Raw genomic sequence first — 23439 nt, 5'->3', positions numbered from 1 at the left:
GCATGTCCCACATAAGCACTGCAATGCAGCAGCTGCCTTCCCAGCCGCCAGCTAGAGCCCCACTCTCAGCCCGGGGCCTACCTTCAAGTCAGTACCCTTGAATCCCGTCTCTCACCCTCTGCCTCGCCGCCCCCACCCCAGGCTCCTACCTGCTCCGGCGGTCGGCACGAAACTTCAGCATCCTGGGCAAAGTACCCAGCCCGAGGCCGGGGCAGTCAGGCGGGCGGGCACAGGTGAGTGTGCGGAGACGCCATCGTTTGGTGACGTCGCCAGCGAGACTGCGAGCGCAGTCTTACGCTAGGCTTCGACCTAAAAACAAATTAAATATGCAGTTTCCAAGACAGAAAAAAAGAAAGATGCACTGGCTGTGTGTGAGGATGAGAAAGGATGGTGCAGGGGGCTAGCCTCTCCCCTTCCGAAATCTCTACCTAAAACGCGATGAAAGGTCAGAGAGTAAAAGCAACACATGGAGTATATTCCAGGCAACGGTCTAGAAGGAAAACCATCACCTCGCAAACCACCGGCTACAAAGCCCCTGTAATGACCAATGGAATGGAAGGCAGGGAATGGGTTTCTGGTGTTTGGGTTCAGAGAGCTGTATCTAGGCGGGCAGGTATAACGTGGAGGCGCTTGGTGGCAAACGGGCAACTCTGGAAAAGTGCTTCGAGACTGTTGCAACTACTACACCAATTACAGAAACATATTTCCCCCGCAGATATTTTCTAATTAGTATCAAGGATATTTTGCTATTATGAACACATTTCATTAAAATAATTACTCCTCTCACTATATGCATTTTTTTAACAGTAGGGTCAAGGAAACAAACTGCTGTGGTGTGGTCAATTTTTTTCCCCGTTAGAAGCTGTGGTGCCCATCGACGTGATCCAACACGGACGTGGCAGTCCCGCCCCTTCGCCCAGACCCACAGAGCGGCTCCACTGCCCCCACCCTTTCTCCATCCCTCCTCCCCCCAAAAGCATACAATAGCGACTCACATGGGGGCCCCGAGGAGAGCTGCGTTGTCCGGCTCGAATGAGTGGGGGGAGTGTGCTCTCCATGCTGGGTAGTCCGTGGCTTGCCGCAGTGTCCCTGGAAATTGGGATGCAGAGTGCGAAGAAGCAGTGGGTGAAGAGCAGTGCTCCAGGCTTTTGCCGTGGCCTTGCTGAGGCTGACACTGATTGGCGCCACCGGTGCCTGGCTCCGCCCTGAGGAGGCAGAGACTCAGATACCCACCCAGTTATTAATGTACCCGTGCCGCGATTCCGCCCCACGCTCTAAGCCCGACAGCCCAGCATGCTCACGCACAAGTGAGTTGAGGCGAAAGGATATATGGCATGCACCTGACACATTTGTTATTCATGTCACAGCTACCACTTTTTATGCCTGATGCAGAGGTTTCTAGCAACAAGCGCTAAATTCATTCTGATGTTAGGCGTGCTCTATATAAACCCATGCACAGGGTTGGATTGAGATAAAAATATAGGCCTGGGCTTGCTAAAAACAAGCGATCGCCAGACAGAGACTTTTCTCTTTGTCGGACGGCTCACTTGGACGGGCTCGTCCGACTTACTTCTGCTGTAAAAGGTTCTTAATCTTTAAGGGGCCAAATGGGCCATCCGACAAAGAAAAAAAGTGTACATCACAAACACCTCTTTCCCAATGGCTGGCCACCGTTTAGCATGAAAGGTGATGCCGGCCAATGGGAAAGAGGGGCGGGGCTTAAAGCTCGCTAGTGAAATCTCCCTGATAACACTAAATCTCGCAAGCGAGACTGCGCATGTGCTAAAACACAGCCCTGTTTGACTCCTTGTACCACCCTAAAGTGGTCAGTGAGCTGTGGTAAACATTTTTTACCACGAATCCTTTTCACCACAGGTAATTACAACAGGGTTGTTACGAAGACGTGTAACAACGCATACCATTACTCCGCAAGTCAGAACATCGACTTGCAAAGGGGGCAGAAGGTTTTAGATTTAAAATCCAAAATCATCCCTACTGTTGCACATACTGGAGTTGGAATAGTAAATTATACTATTCCAACATTCAGCACCCCACCTAGAGCAAGTTGTTGTTACGATTTTCTGGGTAATGGTATGAGTTTTTACAACGTGGTCATTGTTACGACCACGTTGTAATTGAATGTCGGGAAAAAGCATGTAGAATATAGTGGCATATTTATGAGCTGTGCATCTGTACCCCATCGAACCTAGGCTTTATGTCCCACATGGAGTCTCACTAAAATGTTCATTAGGGAGGGGGGAATAACCAGGTTTTCCAATACAGTCCACATTTTTGCCCGGGGAGCAAGGTTGAATGCAGTGCCCACATGTACAAACAAGCATTGGAAATGCAATAGGTCTCGCATTAGAAAAGTTGGAGCGATTGGTTTTGTAAATGACAATTTCTTTTTTAATGTGTTGGTCTTGAAAATAGCCAAATTAATAGCTTTGTCATTTACAATGCCAATACTTTAAACTTTTTCAACTGTGACACCTATAGCATTTGTAATGCAACATGTTTTGTATGTACGTGACTTAGATGTATTCATCTAATAAATACAAATGGCGTTTAATTTTTTTAAATAATTAATATTGAAATAAAAGTTCTTGTAATTTATAATAGCAATAGCTTAAACTATTGTAAATAACTTTTGTGCCTAAAATATGTGCCAGTCACACAGGTGCCCTTACATATCTATGCCCACTCTATGCAAAGGGCTAGGTGTCCTATGAAAAATACAATGTTAGGTCGTGTGTTAGACACACAACTGGACATCTGCGCCGAGGATTTGCACGCAGATATTAGAAAAAAATGATATAACCTCTGCTTCTCTCAAACCCAATGCGCACAATGTTGTAGGGGGTGGACGTTTTAAAACAGCCTTGGAGCAAAGACGAGCACACCAACATCACTGAGGTTTCTGTGTGTCCTCGGTATTAGGTGAAGTGTGAAAGCCTCTATTCTTCCGTTCAGGAAGGAGGAGGAGGCAACAGCTGTAGCCAAATAGAGGGAGCAAGCATTAGCAAATGTAACAAACATTTGCAATGCAATACGTCTTGTATTTGTTTGACTTAACTATTGAAAATCGCGTAACATGCTGTAAAATAAAGCGGGCGCCCAGCTCTTTAAATAGAGTCCATGGTGAAAAGTGATGTGGGGAAACTGGGGAGATTAAGTAAAATGTAAGCAGTGCCATGCGCTGCGGCGATAAGAAGACGGAAAGGGCGGCCGTGGAAGGTGGGAGGGGGAGTAGGAGAGTGGTGCAGGCGGGGGGCGGGGAGCGGAGCCTTTGAAGAGGCAAATGGTCGCTGAGCAGGCATTGAAGAAAAAAATAATCCGCACAACAAACATGCTGTTGTTACACTCCATGGTCCATGCGTGGAGCTGCACAGCGTTTGCAGGCATGGTGCAACAGGCGGGGGCGAGGGAGGGGAGACGAGGGTGCTCTGCAGGGGTGATGGGACCTGGTGTAGAGAAGGCGAGCAGACGACTGTGGGGGGCGGAGGGAAGAGAGGGCAGTGGAGACTGGGGTGGCGACAGGGAGATGCATGCACGTGCATTGGGTGATAAGTTGCTTTCAAGCAAGTGTTTATTGTCTAACGTTTTTATGTACATTAACACACAGTCAATAAACGACAAGTGACTGCAGCTGGCTGGGCACATATGATGAGGCTTCTATGCGGGTAAAAAAGGCCTTTATGGCCTGGAAAGGACACGCACGGATTCCAAAGGCCGCCTGAGAAACTCTTTTCGGCCAGAAATGGTGAAAGCGTCTGTATCTCCCGTCAAAGTGAAATAAACACGAGTGCTAAAAGTCTCAGCTTTTTCCCTCTAAACAACATGTCCTCCTGAATAATATGATTTCTGTGCTGTTTCTTAGGCAGGCTAAAAGAAACATATTTCAATAAAAGCTGCCACATAATCTGAGCCCCGGCACCTATCCCGCCACAAATTAAGCTTCATAAAAGCAGATGCAACCCACACTGTAAAAGCGGCACTAGCTCAGCCAACAAAAAACAAGTCTACTCCAGCTTCACCAAAGGGGAATTGTCTACATGACAAAGTTGAGAAACGTTTACATTATTCCCTGTATTTTGCCCCTGTGCACTTACCTATCCTTGCACGTTCTTCTTGTTTACAAATACAAGCACATTTGTTTGCTGTAATGCTTTCTCTTGGGGTGCTGGGATGTAGTTGAACGTGGAAAACATACAAATAAAATACCCTTTATCCGAATCATAAAACGCGAGTTTTTCTTCATTTATCACCCTTCTCCCCCAGTCAGATGCAATAGCTCAAGCTCGGGCAAATGCAAAACCTGTTGCATTTGCGAGACTTAAAGCTATTGTTTTTTTAAAACATAAAAGCAGGGGGGGTGACCATATCTAAAGCGATCCGCCCGTGTTGTAAATATAAAAAAACGGGTGACATGCTAACACAAAGCGGTGCGCCTGTGCACAATAATTCAAAAATAATGCTTAAAGTGGGCTCGAATAAGTGATTGATTGTGGAAATGAAAATGGAAAACCTGGGGAGAAGTGATAATGATTGATAGTGAACTTGAAAACCTTTGTGATATGTGGTGATGACTGATTGTGAACTGGAAAGCTTGGCGAGTTGGGATGATGAGTGATAATGAGGACACGGGAGGGTGGTGGAGGCAAAGAGGGAGCGTCATTAAGGATTAAGGTGCGATCTGTAGAGAGAGAAGGAGAGGAGAGAACAGGATAGCAGGGGGGAGAGGGGGGGGGGCGGATACAATGGCACCAGTGAGGAAGAGGAGGCGGGCAGGGGAAGAGGGTAATCAGAGAGGCATGCAGGTAATTAAAGAGGCAGGTCGTAATAAGAGGCTAGAAAAGGAAATAGGCTGACTAAGCATCAGCGGGTAGAAAGTAACTACTGAGTTGGAAGGAAAAGGCAAAGCGGCAAAAGGACGCGAGAGGCAGGAAAGATTTACAAAAAGAAAAGGAAACTGGGCACAGTGCTAGCTAGGCAGCGTGGAGCAGGAGCAAATTAATGAAAATAAAACCCATGATAGCGGGCATCGCGGTAGGCAGCGTGATGCCCGAGCACAATCATTTAAAAAAAATAAAAAAAAAGACATGAAACCAGGCGCCATGCTAGGGAGCGGGGCGCCCTAGCACATTCATTGAAAGAATACCATAAAACCGGGCACCGTGCTAGGGGAGAAGCTTTTGACGCATTATTTAAGATCCATAACTGGATTTAGTGAGGTGATGGTGAAAAGGAAAACAGTGGTGAAACCTGGGGATTTACAGCCTTTAAAGGCAGCAATGCACTTAATATGCACAGCTGTGTCTAAAACTCATGCTGCGCTGCGGGAGCCAAAGGGCTCTGCTGAGCGTGAAAAGTATTGAGGACACAGTATTATTTAAGATGGTTTCGAGCTCAAAGGATGCGGCAAGAGTTAAACAAGCAGCTGGATACTGAGACCGAAAAAAATAACAAGGAAGAGGGAAAGAAAGGATGGAGGCTGACGGGCCAAAAGAAGGAAAGGAAAGAACGAAGGAAGAAAGGGAGCAGGGTGAACAGGGCACGCTGAAGGGCGAGGGAGGCGAGGGAGGGAGGAGAAATGCGAGAAACGTGTGAAGCAGGGGCGGGGGTAGCGGATACCTTTGAAGTGAAGCTAAGCTTCACTTCAAAGGCTTGTTGGCACAGCGCACGCTGGGGGATGACTGTGGGAGGGGGGCTGGTGTCTGTGCACGCGCTTTTTATGGGAATGCGCATGCGTATTGAGCAAGCTTTCACGGGCACTGCAAGAAATCGCCTGGGAATCGCCTGATCTCGGTAAGCTCTGGTTAAGTCCCTATATATCGAGCTCCCGCTCAATGCGCATGCGCATTGAGATAGGTCGCTCGACCTAAAAACGACATACAGCTTTCCCCCGTAGAGTGACACCTCAGGCTAATATAGACACAGAAACCTAAGGACCTGATCCAGAGCACTGATACTTGGCGAAAACCTGCCTGGAAGTCAGATAAAATACTCTCCTCAGCAATCCAATTCTGCAGGTGAAACAGTACTTGTTTGGAAAACCTTTTTTGCAAAGAATCAATTAAACTACTTGGGGTATAATTTGCCGGGCTTGCCCAGTCCCTCTTCTTATGAATTGGCAGGATCTCAGCGATCTTCCAGGAAAACAGAATCTCAAGCCCGACAATACAGCATTCAGCAGAATATTTATATACTGTCCCCACACTTCCGTATTGAATTTAAATAAATCATTTGGGATCCTATCCTGGGCATGGGTGGAATTCATGAATTGATGCAATTTAGGGTCTCTTAGAGAAAAGACAAGAGTATTATTAATTACCTTAGCAGAGACACGTTTGCTCAAATTATCATCCCTATTTATGGCTCTACTTTTAGAATACAACTTGCTGAAGTAACCTCCCCAATGCAATGCATGTACTTTGTCTGTGTAGTAATCCATGCAGATTCCTACACGGTTGTACTAGTTTTAATCCTCATTAGAAGATAACAAGGAGGTAACTTTCTTTTGAGATGTCCAAGATAACTGCCCTTCTTAGAATTGTCTCTGCATTCCCATTCTATGAGCAACACATGTATATGCATCATAATCGATAATTCAGTATCACAAGACATCTCCACACATCTCTCCCTATACATAGATATATAGAACAAATACAGGAAAAAAACATCAAAGCACAAAAGATACCTTATAAACGAATAATAATAACTAATTAACTATCTGAATATATTTCCTAAAGAAAAAAAAAATCAAGGATGTCATGGAAATTACTCCCTCGCTTCCCTGACTTTACACACATTTCCAAACCTCAACTCCTTCCCATCATCTTGTGTAACCACTGAACTCTTACCTTTGTTACTTTCCATGGATGAGATAACTTACTTTCTCCTTTTTTACAACCCCCATTTTCTTCACCAGCACCCAAACTCCACACTTCAGATTTATATTCTTTTCACCCTTCCTGTTGTCATATTTTTTCTCAAAAGACCTCTGCAAATTAACCACTCCTAATTTCATATTTTCGCGATCCACCTGTTTCTTTTGTAGCCACATACGGGCCTCCTTTGTAGCTGGGTCCCATTCCTTGAGAGCTATAAATGGAGATACCCGAGGCGTCACTCTATGGCCCAAATCTTCTTGTTCAACTCCTTCCTCTACCATTTGCCAAAGACAGTTGTATGTTTTTCACTATAATACCATTCACTCTCTCGAGCAGACCATTGGCTTGTGGCCTGAACAATGCTACCTTCTCATGTCTGGTGCCCAACCCTGCGAAACAAAAGGGGATCAAAAGGGGTGCCCAACCCTAACAGCAATGCAGTTATGGATGCCAAAATTAATTCTACCTCGTAATCTGTAACTAACACCTTAGGTATTCCTTCCTCCAAAACAACCGCTCTCAAAAATGTCATGACATTATGGGTGCTCATCTGTTCCACGATCTGCCCACAAACCACTTACTATGATAGTCCACCAGAACCACCAAAACTGAGCTCTTCTCTCTAGTTTATCTACTGGACCTATGAAATCCACGGCCAATCTTTCCAGCAGTCTTTCTGATTATTCCACACATTTTAAAGATGGCTGTCTAATCACTTTAGTGTTTTCGCTATAACTGCACGCATAGTAATCCCTCACAATCCCTTCCACTCATCTATCCACGTTAGGTCACCAGAAAAACTGCTTTAGCCACCTCTTTGTCATACTCCTCCCCAAATGTCCTTCATGCACAATCTTCACCAACTATGTCCTTAATATGCCCTCCTTAGACTTTTCCCCGCATTCCTAATCTAGGAGCATCACAATCAATAATTCTGTATCGCAAGACATCTCCACAGTCTGCTTTTCATTTGGAGCAGCAACCTGCACTGGTGAAGGAGGTTGCCTATTTTCAGTTCCAGCCAGGCCCAACAAAAAGGCCTCACTTGACCCTTTCCTTCGAACCTCATCCTAGCGAGGGAGTAGCTAGGGCTTAACATCTTGATTCCATAGCCACTGAAGAAAGAAAGACACTTTACTGTCAATTTACTAGAGCTGAGTTTTCCATGCTTTCTATGTTAAGTATGTGTGCATTGTAAAGTCAAATATATCTGTATATGTGCAATGTAAAGTCAAATATATCTGAATATAGGAGTAGTTCAGCGAATCATTTATATAGCAATTACTAAGGAGTCTTTATTACTCTAAGAAATCATTTTAAGCAGCCTTAGAATAACAAAGCATCAAGAAAAACCATTACAAGGTGTTCAATTTGTGACCTGCAGGTACAGACAGGGCTTTAAGTGGGCCAGGTCTCACCGGTGCTGAGCACCGGCAGTTTTTTAAAGGGGGCTTAGAAATGTGTCTCTATCCGGCTCTGTTTTGTGTCTTGGCACAGGCGGTCCATTTTTTCCCCGCCTGCAGTGACAGCAGGCACATCATGTGTGCGCTACTCACACTAGTCACTTTTCAGTAGTGGAGAAGCTACTGCATGACATCATGCCAGGGGAGCCTTGTAGGGGAAGGGAAATCCTTTAAAGAGTCGTTTTCTCTCTGAATTTCCCCTTCTTTTTTTTAAACTAAGGAGCAGCGACATTGTCGAGGTGTCACCAGGGTTGTAAGTGGAAGCTTTTTTAATATCATATACAAGCCATAGTTGCTGCTTATTGATCTTATGCAACTAACAAACATTGACAAAGCAAATAGTCCTGACTTCTTGTAGGTATGATGTTACTTGTTCTATCATATATCTGGATGCAATGACAGATACAACAAAATACAAGTCGGGCGGCACACTATGCTGAGCACAGATTTTTAGCTTGCGTGTTTTTTATCCACGCCCTTAATTACATTGGCCATGCCCCTTTGAGAGACCACCCAGTTTTTTCATCCCAATTAAAGGCCTGGGTAAAGAGGATATCTATTATAACTAAGGCTCCTGGTTTTCCGTTTAAACAGATTTTTACATATAAATACAGACGGAAAACAATTTTTCCTTTGTCTGTATTTATAACTTAGAAATGGGAAAATACTGACAAACAGTGCGTCGCAACCTCACTCCTGCTGAGGGTTACCTCGTCACGCTCCTCTTACTAATCTACACCACTTATGCCCCTTTAAGAGAACTGCTAAGGTAGAAGCACAAAGCAGCAGGTGGTAGTAGATGTTGTATGTTAAAGGGGTGGGGGACTCTGTAAGAAATACAAGTACTTGACCTTTAAAGCAGCACTGTGTACATTCAAGTAATGCCTTATAGGCGAGCACGAGGTGTTAATGGGAGCATTAGGAGGCCGGCTCACTGATAGAAACTTAGGCATCATCTGGCGGGGCCTGCTGGGGTCAGCACCAATAAGGGAGTCTGTGAATACAGTCAGTGGTGGCAAGGCAGAGAGGCCTGTTAGCAGGTAGTGGTGTGCTCCACAGCAGGTGGCAGGCTTTGAGGAATTAAAAAATGAACATACTGCCAGTGTACAAACTTTATGGAGATCCCGTTTAAAGAAAACACAAAATGCTTTTTTTTTTAACTGTTTACACATGGAATGCCAGCTGCTTCTATGCAATTAGCCATCTCCATCGAGAGGTGTGGATCGCAGTCTCTTTCCTTTCTTGATGTTGCCTGTGCAAAAGTAATTTTCCATGCATTTTTCATTCCTTTTCGAATCTCACTCATTAACGCTGTGTTTGCTCTCTGCATCACAAAGGGTTAGAACAGGTTGCAGGTAACTCTCAGGAGAGATTTTGCACAACAGTGCGCATTTGATGCCATCAGAATAACAACTATTTCCAACATTTCCAAAAGAGAGGCTGCATCCAAAATCACTCCCTCTTAGAACCCACGGTTTAATGATACCTGCATAATCTGCCTCCGATGTCAGTACAATAAATGCACACTTTTTGTTTAAAATAGAATGCTCTGTCTTTCAGTGTTTTCAATTTTGTTTGGTAACCTTCTAAGTGTGTGCAGTCGTTACAATCTCTCCATAGCCCGTCACACAAATGTGAAAAAATACTAGCAGCATCAACGCCATTTGCTTGCGATAAAATAAATATGGATAAATACAGAAATAATGACCAAAAAATAAATTTGGATGAATACAGGCAGAAATGGTAAAAAAAAAAAAAATACCATAAATCCGGGAGCCCTAATTATAACACGAGTAAGCCACTGAGCTGTCTACATAAGAAACAATTATGGCCCTTGACAGTTACACTTTGGATTTTGCAGAAGCGACATCAACCCTCTGTGCTGTTTTAGTATGAGTGAAACTCGAGACAAGACTACATACAACAGATCTATCACCAAAGTACATTGACCACAAGAGGTATCTATTTTGCCGTTACGATAACCTGGAAGTCGCATAACATTGTTTAAAATGCAGCCGGTTTGTTTTATATATATATATATATATATATATATATAGTATTGGTGTGTGTGTGTATATATATGTGTGTATATATATATATATATATATATACACAGACCACAGCAATGTAAGTAAAGATGAGAAGCTGTTCATCAGAGGCACTGCCTCTACGTGTCTCTCTATTGCTCGCTTGAATAAATACGATTTCTTTATAACTCAATAAGACTAATTGATGCATCTTTACAACACTCTTTGTGACCACCTTATTAAGCTAGAACATATTTGACATCAGATGTGTGCTTGCTGCCAATTCCTTTAGATACCAGTTTTAGGAATAAATGTATACGTAGACCTCTAAACTCCGACCCCCGTGACTCCACTTTTCGTAGCCCCACTCACTTTCTGATACCTCCCAATGTGTGGGATCCCGTAGTATGTTTTTTCGTTTCCAGCTAAATTTGCACGTACGGGCCCTGCAGTGGGAGCTCGGGTGGCAGAGCGCCTGTATTTATCTTAACTGCTTACCATCCGAGTACCAGGCCGGTCGTCACGATAAAGCATACCGCAATCACCGTTATATAGAAGAGCGGGGAATATTCGTAGAGCATCACTAAAAAGACAGCAGCCATTAGTACCGGCTAGGTTTTTATCAACTGGCTAGGATTGGTATGTATCACACCCAGAACTACGTTAAGACTGCAAAAAATATCCGCCATCTTACAGTACCTGTGCTAGAATAAAACAATGTAGAGCACTGAACGCCAACAATAAAAAGTAACACTAAAGCTCAAAAACAAATCAATATAATTGATGCACTATAACTTGAAGTATTAAACGCTATCACATCTTCATTTAATCCTAAGAAGAATGAAGATGCGTTGTACATTTTGATTTAACTCAGCTATTTCAAACAGCTGAAACACAAAATATATTTTTGGATTTACTGCATTTTGAAGACAAAGGAAAGAAATGGCAAATCTTGACTACATCCACGAAAGAAGAACGTTAGAAAGCAGGCTATACTGCTGTGTCGCTGGCGCATAAGCATGTCCTGTTAGACGTTCCGTACGCCAGCATTTTTGACACTTCCGGGTAGGTATTGTTTTCATTCGCTCTGTCCTGATTCTAAAGGCAATAGGCACGGAATACGTCAGAGGTCGCCAACAGCGAACACTGCTTTTGCAACGCATGCGCTTTTACTCGCTGACACAGAGCCTAATGCGCCGGCGCCCTGGGCCATAGACTGAAACATGTAATGATTGTTCCCAGCACCCCCTGCGCCTCTGTCATCTCCTTTCAGCACTTTGCATGATGGCGTTTACGTTTGCGGCCTTTTGTTATATGCTGGCTCTCCTCTTAACGGCGGCTCTCATCTTTTTCGCAATCTGGCATGTAAGTATGTGGTTGTGGGGTATGAAATTCCGAGTCGGCAGAGGGTGTGGCTCTAACCCACTTCATTCTTGTTGCGTGGATGTGCTGCCCGTGGCTGCAGAGAGGGAGCTGCAGCCCTGCACTGCCAGAATCCACATCACCACCTATTCTAGTCTTTTGCATTCAGGGAAGGGTATTGGCCATTCCAAAGTTGCCAGAGAAGTAAAAGCCAATTGATTGATTATTAAGTTGCTGTGTAAAAATGCACCTTGAGTTTGTTGCATATTTGTTTTGCTTTAAGATATTTGGTTTAGACACAAATGCCTGTGCTTTAGAATGAATCCTGCGGATTGGCGTGATAAGGTTGGAGTAGAACTCAGTACGATAATTCAAACCGCCTTTTCTCCGTACCTCTGACAACACGGCTCCAACAGCTAACGCACCAAACCTTATTCTGTATTTGTAGTTATATGTATCAGAAACTTGCTCTGAGATCATTAGAGTGATTTAATGCCATCACCATATTACATTTCACAAAGTCAGATTTAATATTTTAAGCACGTGTAGATTCAGTGATTTGCCCAGGATCACAGGCCGCTTAGCCAACGTCTGGACTCCATCTGGTTTTCCATTTATAAAGCGGTGGTCAGGCCACATATCCTTCCTGTTGTTTTATGTCTGCTTGATAACTCGCCTTCATTTTGTTGCTACCACTTTATTAATGAATGATAGTAACCCTCATAAAAATCTAAATGCCTCCATAAACGTACATAGTGTTGCTATGTTTGTAATCCTGCATTACCTTATATTCCATCGTTCAATGTAGTGCAAGGATCTACAACCTTTTATAGATAAAGAGCTACGTATGTTCTATAAAAATCACCCCGATCTATGGACCCAAATTATCAGTGTTATAATAGTGACCTTATCAGACAAAATTCCATAACAAACAGGATTACTAGCAGTGACAAACTCGGTGCATCATGCAAGGTTGCCAGCTGTAATGTAAATCAAATTTCATTAGTTTTAATGGTGGATTTCTCTTCATGTGATAGCAGTTGCATACACATTATTCTGTGGCAACTATGAGCGAACATAGGGGCTCCCTGTGCACAATAAATTACCACGTATACATCCGAGTTAAAAATATTTTTTCTTCAAAAAGTAGCTTATTAGTTCTGCAAATGCACATTTTACTTTTAAATGTATCCTTTTTAATTTTAAGAATATATATAATAACCAAACAAAAGCTTTGCTTTTACCTGGTTGGGCTACTCACAGTTAGCTAGATAGTTACCTGTAGCTCCTGAGTTACTCGGAGGAGCCTGCTCTAGTAAGGTCACCTTCTTAAATATCTGGCCTTACCCTAGTTCAGGAGTAAATCTGTTGATAAGTATTCATATGTTACACCTCGAGGTTGGCATGACAGCAAATTGATAGGGAGACCCAAGCGAGGGACCTCGCTTGGCCCTAAGACCAAAGCATGAGCAAAGCGGTTAAAATATTCGGCATATAAATAACACGACAAACTTCTTGGAAAATGTGATAAAGGATTTAAAATGAAAGTATCTTTTTTAAATGTTCGGATGTGTCAGTAGGTTCTAGCTGTATTGTATAGCTTTTAGTTAGTCATATTTTCGAAATGTGAGCTTTGAAATATTCATGCCCACCCCCACCCGCCCCAGCCATGACAATAAGGCCTCGAAAAATCATAAAAGGTTTACTAGGTCTGCAAGTCTAGTCACTTGAATAATATACTCAACCTAACTAATGTGCTTGACCCATAAACTGGTCTCAAATTGTGTGATCCTAGCAGATATTTTATTTTACAGAGTAGCCTTTGTCTTCATTATCCTACTTGAGAGCGCCTTCAAATATGTGACTTCAGCATTTCTGCTGTACAAAAACCCCACTTTTGTTTAATTAGGCTAAACGTTTGCTCCATGTATAATAAGAATCTAACCCATATGTACGGTACACATGTTCCTTGACTTGCCTCTTAGTTCACTAATAGCATTGCCATCCAGGCAAAGGCAGGAGTGTGCCTCAGTTCAATTTTAAAATCTTTCTTTTTATAAATATGCTACTAAAGCACGATGTAGTGGCACACTGTCATTTAATGACAGTAAGTTTCCCCCTTGAAATGGTCCAAAACTTTCCCTCTAACATGGAGTTTTTTCTGAAACAACTATTTAGTGTATAAACAATAATCTGAAAATTGAGTTTGGGCAAACATATTTATCATTTGCACATTATCAAGTAAATCGTTCTGATTTGTTTTCATCCTATTAACATAGGTTTTTCATCAAACAGAATTACACAAAATAGGCTTTCATAACTACTTAAATATATTTTGAAATGTGTGTAGAGTTCACTTATTAACTGCTATTTAAATGTGTGTTAGAGAAAAAAACTAGCACCCTGCTGCTTTTCATTTCACAGTCTGTACAGCATGTTAGTCAGTTCACTTTACTAAATCCTGGAAATCTACAGTTAGAAATATAATTGCGAGGTAAAAATAAACTGACTTCTGATCTGTGTCTCTGAACACAGAGCAAATGTGACAAGATAAAACCAAGATGTAAAGTGATCTTGATTGCTTCATCACGTTCTGAATGACCAGAACACCTATTCTTTGTCAGTTCACCATAACAGGCGAGTAGGCCCTAAATATATATCGCCATAGCGAGTGGGCGAGTAGATTTCTCGAGGCTGCCAATTATACAATGAATGGACCAAGATTCAAGTCAGTTATCGTGCTTATTTGATATGCCTAATAATGATGCTGTAGATGGAAAAACATGATACCCCATTAAATCGTAAGCAAGAGGTTTTTTTTGTCTACAATACATCCTGAACTCATCTACTTCCTGTTAAAATTTGACTATCAAACAAAATAAAATGCAATTTGCCGAAGTTCACACAATTGGGAAAGCTGGAATATGAATCCTAGGTTTCCTTGTTACACATTGTGCAATGTAGCTTTTCGATTGATACCTTCTTCAATGTCTTGTTTAACATCAAAGGGCAGTCCTTTTTAGGGCTCGCCTGCTGATGCGCTTCAGCGCATAGCTGGCGAAGCTCTATTGCGGCTTAAACAGAGGTTAACCACCACTGGCGATTTCACTGGCGATTGCATGTAGTGCATGTGCTTTTTAGGTCATTGCGCTTGCGCAAGCCCTAAAAAGCACGTGCACAATGCCACCAGCCGCCTGCCTGCCTGCCTCGCGTTACCACATCAAAGGCAGCCCTCCGAGCGCATTTCTCACCCCCTAATTATTCACGGCCGGCCGGTAGGCACATCAAAGGCTGCTGCTGCCGTGACTCGCATTTCTCCTCCCTCCTCCCCTATCACTGCCCAGGCCGGCCGTACTTTCTCTTTACACGGGCGCCCATTCCTGAATCACTTGAAATCTCTCCACATTATTTGCATTTTGTTAATTAAAAAAATAACGCTATCTGTTCTGAACTTTACCAAGGTGCTCGGCCCCTTCTTTCTTCATTTCTTACTGACACGTGTCAAATATATTTTAAAAATTTACGTTGCGTAGTATATTTTTGTCATTTTTGCCCAGTGTTTTATCACGGTATTGACAACATCGAGTCTGCTGTGTCCTAGAATAAAAAAGATTTGGCGTTGTGGTTATGCAAACACTTTCCTTTTTTGATAGCATAAGTCATATGCTTGTGTTTTGATGTGGACATTTTGCATTTGCAATGCCAGCTTCCATGCACGTTGTGAAGGAGGGCTGCCGCCTTGTCCACGTTGACGATGATGCGTGATGGGCGCATGCGATTTGTCCAATGCGCTATTTTCCATAATCGTGGGTTCTCCGGTTTCAGTTAAACAGTTACAAGCTGTCTCTGGAATGCGGCCATGAATCCCCCGACGTATCTGGCTCAAGGTTGCAGTAGGAATGTTTGTTACATTTGGCAGCAGTGCGATGACATCGTGCTGTTGTTTTGCTTCGGTAGAAAAAAACAGGTCGGGGAAGGCAGTACCAGAGGATGCTTTGCTAGGGTACTCCCAATTCAGGCATAGGACGCACGCAAGGGCTGCATGTGCAGGCATTCTCCACGAGGAAAGATTGTATGGCTTGGAGCGAATGTTAATTACATTCTGTTTTTGCATGCCGTGTGTCTCTTGCTACATTTCATAGCATCTCGAGGTGTCGAAGGTACATCGTAACCCATGTAGAAAAATTATTTTCCATTTCCATGGTGGCCTATTGTTGAAAAATCCTTACTTCACCCTTATAAGTTAAAACAAAACTGGAGCTTGACAATAATATATTTGATTCATGATTGATGCTACAAGAAAGCTAAGTTTTTTTTTCTGAAATAACTAGTATCGCTGTAGTTTAATTTGAACCCAATTATGAAAATGTTTCTTATTTGATGTTTGCATTTTGTGTTTAAGGGTTCTTCCGAGGCCTATTTAAATGAAGCGTAGCCACCACAGTTTAAAGGCCACAATCTCCACCCTCACTCACCCTCACCCTCACTCACCCTCACTCACCCTCACTCACCCTCACTCACCCTCACCCTCACCCTCACCCTCACTCACCCTCAACGCCTCACACTCACCCTCACTCACCCTCAACCCCTCACCCTCACCCACCCTCAACCCTTCACCCACAACCCCTCACTCACCCTCACTCTCACTCACCCTCACTCACCCTCAACCCCTCACCCTCACCCTCACTCACCCTAAACCCCTCACCCTCACTCACCCTCAACCCCTCACCCTCACTCACCCTCACTCACCCTCACTCACCCTCACTCACCCTCACTCACCCTCACTCACCCTCACTCACCCTCACTCACCCTCACTCACCCTCACTCACCCTCACTCACCCTCACTCACCCTCACTCACCCTCACCCACCCTCACTCACCCTCACTCACCCTCACTCACCCTCACCCACCCTCAACCCCTCACCCTCACTCACCCTCAACCCCTCACCCTCACCCACCCCCACCCACCCTCACCCTCACTCACCCCCACCCCCTCACCCTCACTCACCCCCACCCCCTCACCCTCACTCACCCTCAACCCCTCACCCTCAACCCCTCACCCTCACTCACCCTCAACCCCTCACCCTCACTCACCCTCAACCCCTCACCCTCACTCACCCTCAACCCCTCACCCTCACTCACCCTCAACCCCTCACCCTCACTCACCCTCAACCCCTCACTCACCCTCACTCACCCTCACTCACCCTCACTCACCCTCACTCACCCTCACTCACCCTCACTCACCCTCACTCACCCTCACTCACCCTCACTCACCCTCACTCACCCTCACTCACCCTCACTCACCCTCACTCACCCTCACTCACCCTCACTCACCCTCACTCACCCTCACTCACCCTCACCCACCCTCACTCACCCTCACCCACCCTCACCCACCCTCAACCCCTCACCCTCACTCACCCTCAACCCCTCACCCTCACTCACCCCCAACCCCTCACCCTCACTCACCCCCAACCCCTCACTCACCCTCACTCACCCTCACCCTCACCCACACTCACCCTCACCCTCACTCAACCTCAACCCCTCACCCTCAACCCCTCAACCCCTCACCCTCACTCACCCTCAACCCCTCACTCACCCTCAACCCCTCACCCTCACCCACCCTCAACCCTTCACCCTCAACCCCTCACTCACCCTCACTCTCACTCACCCTCACTCACCCTCAACCCCTCACCCTCACTCACCCTCAACCCCTCACACTCACTCACCCTCACTCACCCTCAACCCCTCACACTCACTCACCCTCACCCTCACTCACCCTCAACCCCTCACACTCACTCACCCTCACCCTCACTCACCCTCAACCCCTCACCCTCACTCACCCTCAACACCTCACCCTCACCCACCCTCAACCCCTCACCCTCAAAACACATATTGTGTTACAATAGGTGTCACATTTGCGAAAGATAAAACTATCTAGAGATGTAGCATAACGACCAGAGCTGCCATATAAGTCACGTAAATACAAAACATGTTGCATTCCAAATGCTATAGGTGTCACATTCGCGAAAGTTATAACTATTGGCATTGTAAATGACAAAGCCATCAATTTAGCAATTTTAACAACGAAAAAATAAATAAATGATGTCATTTACAAGACCAATAACTACAACTTTTCTAATGCGAGACCTATTGCATTCCAACGCCACTCACACACGCAACGCCACTCACACACGCAACGCCACTCACACACGCAACGCCACTCACACACGCAACGCCACTCACACACGCAACGCCACTCACACACGCAACGCCACTCACACACGCAACGCCACTCACACACGCAACGCCACTCATCCACGCAACGCCACTCATCCATTTGCAAAACGAAAAATGTCAAACTCTTCTATTGCGAGACCTATTGCATTTTCAATGCTTGTTGTTCAATTGTGTCTTAGGGAAGGAATAGCATTATGTTAATATTAGTAGATTCCTCCAAATTAATAGAGAGAAGAATTTTGAGAGGTGTTCTGCTCAGTGATTCAGTGACAATAAGTATACGCATTAGGTAAAAAAAAAAAAGAAGAGTAGGAGACCATCAGAGTTGCCATCTCGGTTACTTCTGGTGTTCAGTGAAACCCATGATGGGGCAGAGATGAGCTGCAGTCAGTTTCACATACATATGTTCTGCATTTGAAGTGCTGAAAAAATGTGCAAGCTGAATCATATGATATTGGATTTTTTTGTTTGCCCTCTTCTATCCCTTGCTTAGAAAATATGTTTATTAAAACTGTGTTATTGAGCAAAAAAGGTATTTGTCTGGGATTCCAGCCCAGATTTATTGCCAAGACAGTCCCCACCTAAAGAATCCATCCCCTTTAGCTGAAACACTTTTTAGAGTGGGACACTGTCCTGTGACATCTGTTCACTAAAATCTTATTGACACCAGTGATTTTTAGAAAATTCGAAAAACCCATTCTGCGGGGGATGGGGTTCTTCTCCCTTACCCCCCCCCAAACACTTTCCAAGTGCATTGGAGTGCTGTAAATAAGAACCTGATTACGTTGTATAAGGTCAGATTCATTTCATTTTAAGCACACAAGTTCGACTGAGTTGTGGAGAGCCTACACTGGCACTTGAACCTGGTCCCCCAAATCCAAAGTTAGCAGCTCTGACCATTAGGCCACATCCATAGTTCTCAATTAATGTGTAAAAGTCATACATAAGAGAGACAGTTTTGTATATAATTACATAGTGAGCACATTCTTTATTGAAGTGGCTTTGTGAAGTAGAATAAAACAGCTGCAAAAATACTGGAAGTTTCACCTGCAATCTTGCTTGAAAATGCTTGCAAGGGTTTGTTTTTTACCTGGACCAAGGCACATAGTTCAGCACCTTTGCATCAGTGGTTCTAGAACCGTTTTCAGAGTGGGGGTGCTGACATCAGTGTTACATCCCTAAAAGCATAGGGATTGTGAAAAATTGTAACTTGACACAAAGTGTATCTGATGTTTTCAGCAGGAGAGTTGTAAGGGTGTACAGTATGTAGCTTCTAGTGGTGTAATTTGGAGCGCACTGTATTTTTAAGTTGACTACATAAGCGCTTAACAAAAACATCAATATGCTATTTAATCAATCACCAAAAATGTGCATCGTTATGAAATTATGTAAGCAGGTATTGTTCCTTAAAACAAAAACAAAAAACAAACTTGGATTGTTAGAAATTAGGTCTCTAGTTAGCAGGGATTTGCACCCTGTCCAATTAAGGACCACAGTCCTAGTCAGGGTAAGTCAGATACACAACCTAAATTAATTCATGCTCACCCTCTGGTAGCTTGGCACAGACCAGTCAGGCTTAATTTAAGAAGCAATGTGTAAAGTATTTGTGCAACAAAGAAATAATCAGGAGGCCCCCTACGTGGCTTGATTGGGACCAGGGGAAAGATACTTAGAAAGATCTAAAATGTCCCTAGAGCATGTATCCTATGGATTACTTGGTTAGTCCAGAAGAAACTACGCATCCATCATAGGACTAAGCTATGTTTCGTATCAACCTTACAACCACAAAGGTATGAACTTGTTTATATCACAAAATTGGGCTCAATATGGCATGTATAAATCAATGGTATTTAGCAATTCCTAGACATGATATCTAAACACAATACTAACAAGGCAGTAGATATAGGTGCAAAATAATTTTCTTTGGCAAGAGTGTGGTTGCAAAATTAAAAACATATGTTTATTCGATATACAGTTCAATTATTGTGCAATAACAATCACATATAGACATTTTAAAAATTCAATACATCATATAAAAACAAAATTAATAAAAGATTACACATCCGTAAGTTAAAATTGTTCAAGAGAGCAAGTAATCCATAAGATACATGCTTCAGGGACATTTTAGATCTTTCTAAGTAAAGTATTTGTGCAACACTTTAATTGCAATACACAGTGAAAATACCACAGAAACCCTCCACACCAGTTTTGGAAAATATTTATGAGTACAGCAAGAACAAAACGACAAAAATCCAATAAGTAGGACTTGAGAAATGACTTTTTAAAGAATAAACTGCAATATAGTGCTAAGAAGCAAATAGTGCTTAGTGGTTACTTGAGGTCGCGCTGGACTAGGGTAAATGCAAAGTTCAGTCCGACAGTGATGGCAGGCAGGCTGTGACCTGGCAAGACCCATGCTTGCCCGCTGGAAAAGTACCTTGGATGGAGCAAGCGTTGGAGTCGAAAACTCTGTGTGGGTTCCAATTCACACAGTCGGGCCGATGTTGTCGTCGTCTAGCCGCTCAGTCAGGTCCCGCTTCATTGCAACCTTTACGATGTAGGCTCTGTAGAAAAATAAGTGCATAACCCACTTTCAGGGCCCAGGACTGGATTGGCACTTATTTGTAGGGCAGGGCTACCAGTTGGCAGAATTGACGTCCTAGTTGGCAGAGTCCAGCAGCTGAAGCAGAGTTGAAGGAAGTCTTTGAGGGCCCTGAGATTTCAAAACAGGAAGCAAGCCCGTGGAGAAACTTGGGTTCAAGGATGTAGAGAGCAGGCCCAGTCCTTCTCCCTTCAGGCAAGAGGCAACAGGCCAGCACAGCAAAACAGTTAGCTGAGTGGCAGGGTCCCTCCTACAGCACCGTTGCCCATTGTTCCCATAGTGTTCTGATTTCATGGTGTCAGAGGTCCAGTACTTATACCCACTTTGGCGTTTGAAGTAGGGAGACCTCAGTGAGATGCTTTGAAGTGCACAGTGCCCTGCCTTTTCTTTCCTGACCACAGACTCACTTCGGGGGCGGGGGGGATACAATTCTTTGTCTGGGGACAGGCAAAGCCCTATTCAGGTGCAAGGTTCAGCTCGCGCCTCAGGATCACCCTTCAACATGCAGGTGGCTGCTTAGTCACACCTACTCTGCCTTTGTGTGTGGCTGTCTACAGAGAATGCATGCAGCCAGCTGTCACCCACCCCAGATGTGCATTTCAGGGACAGGCAGAAGGAACAGAATGGTTAAAGTAAGAAAATGCCAACTTTCTATGTAGGTTTGAAGAACCATCCATCTGTGTTTTTTACGAGCCATCTCAGCTTTGTCGATTGTCCAGGCTTGTAACTTGGCTGCTTTATCAATAATTTTTTTTAAACGCAGTAAAACTGATGTTTAAGACCCAGTTTTTAGACAGGATGGACGGAAGTTAGTTTAGGATCGCGCATCCCTTCCCTTTAAGAGTTCCGAACTGTAAGTAAGTGAAGTGAGAAACATAGCTCCTATAATTTGTAGTAGATGGGACTGAGATGTACACCCCAGCTTTTTTCGAAGTGTATTAAGAGCAAAAAGCAATTTGTTTGCCAGAGCCCTTCTTTGAATTAAGTGCTCCTTTAGTCTGCAAATCCAGTACCACTCCTAGTTATTTGTAAGATCTGACCAGCTCTAGGTTGTTCCCTGCTGCTTTGCACTTGAATTTGATCTGGTGTAGGCTGGCGTTTGCGGGGAAACAGATACACTTTGTTTAGTTGTAATTTAATTCCAGACCCATCAATTCTTTGTATGAACTTAATTTGGTTATCAGGCACTGGAGGCCGATAGGAGTCTGACTACATAGAACGATGTCCTCCGCGTATTGTCTAGGTCATCTAAGAAGATATTAAATAAGCAAGGGGCTAGCACACAACCTTGCTTTAAGTCTGTGTGTGTGGGGATCTTCCAGGTTTTCTATTGCCATTGCCTAATTTGACTCAAACCCATGTCTCTGAGTATAAGTTGACTATGGCCCCCAGTAGCTTCGGCAAGCACCCCATCTAGCCATCTTTGCCCAAAGACGCTCTCGGGACCATGTCAAAAGCCGCTTTTAGGTCGACAAACCAGGTTTATAATTTAGAGGTTTTGTGAATAGCTTTTTCGACAAGGAGACTCATGGCAAGGAGGTTGGACATTATGCTCATGCTGGCTCTGAATCCTGTGTGTGTGATGCGAATAATATTTCTGCCTGCAGCCCAGGCCTCAAGGTCTATTAGTAGGCTTTGAAGACTGGGTGGAGTACCCTACCTCTCCAAGATGCAGGTATGGTATTGGTTGTAAAAGCATGAATAAACAATGGGATGAGGTGCGAGGCCCAGAAGGATTGATCAAACTGAAATAATGTGTTTGAAGTGCATTTGGGCCTGGAACCCCGTCTGATCTCAGTCTCTTTAGAAATGCCCGTACTTGGGTTTGTTTCAGCCATTGTCCTTCTGGCGGGTTTACTGAAGGCATGGTTATTGGTATGTGTGGGGGTGACTGGTTTGTGCTGTTTACCGCTTGTGCGTTGACTGGTTCAATGTGAATTATCAAGTCTGCCTGTGAAATGTCGGCATTGTGGTGGCGAAAGCTGCCATTGGCAAGAGTATTCATTTCCGCCCAGAACTGCTTATTTTTTTGCTTGTATGCAGAAGCTTTGTCCAAATGTTAGTTTGGTATGCTTTTTTAGCCGCACCAAATAGCCTTTTTGTTTGATCGCCTTAGGGTAATTATTTGATGCTTGGTATAGAGACTGTGCATTTGGTCCCTTTACTGGACTTTCCTGGTCTCCACGTTTAGTTCTCTTTCTTTCCATAATAGGGATTTGTTGAACAAGGTTGCTCCTTTTCTTGAGGTATTGGTGTTTTGTGAACGATTAGGTGAAAAGTTGGAGATAAGTGTTGTGGTTAAGGACTCCCATCATTGCCACAGTGGCCACTGTTAATTATTGAGCATTTGAATAGTAAACATGATTATAAAATCCATCATCGTAGATGCCTCTGTTCCAAGAAAGAAGTTTCAAATTATAGGCACTGGGTGAAACCATCCAGTCATTCGTTTGTGGTGCTTTGGTAGATGTATTGGGAGCTCAACAAGCTCGGAGAAGTGGTCATTCTGTTCTGAGTGTTATGTGATAGCTGGAGATAGAATGAAAGAGCTTTATATCTTCAAGTGTATATTCCAGAATATAATTTATTTTGTTTGAAGTTCTGGTGGTGTCTGCCGGTAAAGAGTGAACATACCAATGTTCTCGAGAGCTGCAATGCAAACTTTCCCATGGCAGTCTTTTCTGGAGTAATTAACTATTACTGGCGGTATGCGTTGCACTGCTTGATTATGGTATTGAATAACTTGATGAATGTTGGCTTAGAGTAAGTGTATATTGAAATTGCTTGACAGCATGATGCCAGTTTGAGGAAAAGTGTGTTGCAGCAATTTTAGTAATGATGATATTGACTCTATTT

General features: G+C 43.8%; 2 protein-coding genes across 2 annotated transcripts in view; one reads left to right on the top strand and one right to left on the bottom strand.

Moving 5' to 3' along the window:
* CGRRF1 (cell growth regulator with ring finger domain 1) overlaps positions 1 to 11011 on the bottom strand; it is a 130106-nt gene extending 119095 nt beyond the window's left edge. The window contains exon 1 of the mRNA XM_078659836.1: positions 10882 to 11011. Within this exon, the coding sequence (XP_078515962.1) occupies positions 10882 to 10985 (104 nt within the window). The 5' untranslated portion in view covers positions 10986 to 11011. The remainder of the gene's footprint in view (positions 1 to 10881) is intronic.
* A 562-nt stretch (positions 11012 to 11573) lies between these two features.
* Positions 11574 to 23439, top strand: part of CNIH1 (cornichon family member 1) — a 136877-nt gene continuing 125011 nt past the window's right edge. The window contains exon 1 of the mRNA XM_078659835.1: positions 11574 to 11748. Coding sequence (XP_078515961.1) covers positions 11665 to 11748 — 84 coding nt within the window. The 5' untranslated portion in view covers positions 11574 to 11664. The remainder of the gene's footprint in view (positions 11749 to 23439) is intronic.

Source organism: Lissotriton helveticus, chromosome 9 (genome assembly GCF_964261635.1).
Source record: "Lissotriton helveticus chromosome 9, aLisHel1.1, whole genome shotgun sequence".
NCBI classification, from domain to species: domain Eukaryota; kingdom Metazoa; phylum Chordata; class Amphibia; order Caudata; family Salamandridae; genus Lissotriton; species Lissotriton helveticus.
This window is presented reverse-complemented; position numbering and strand designations above follow the sequence as displayed.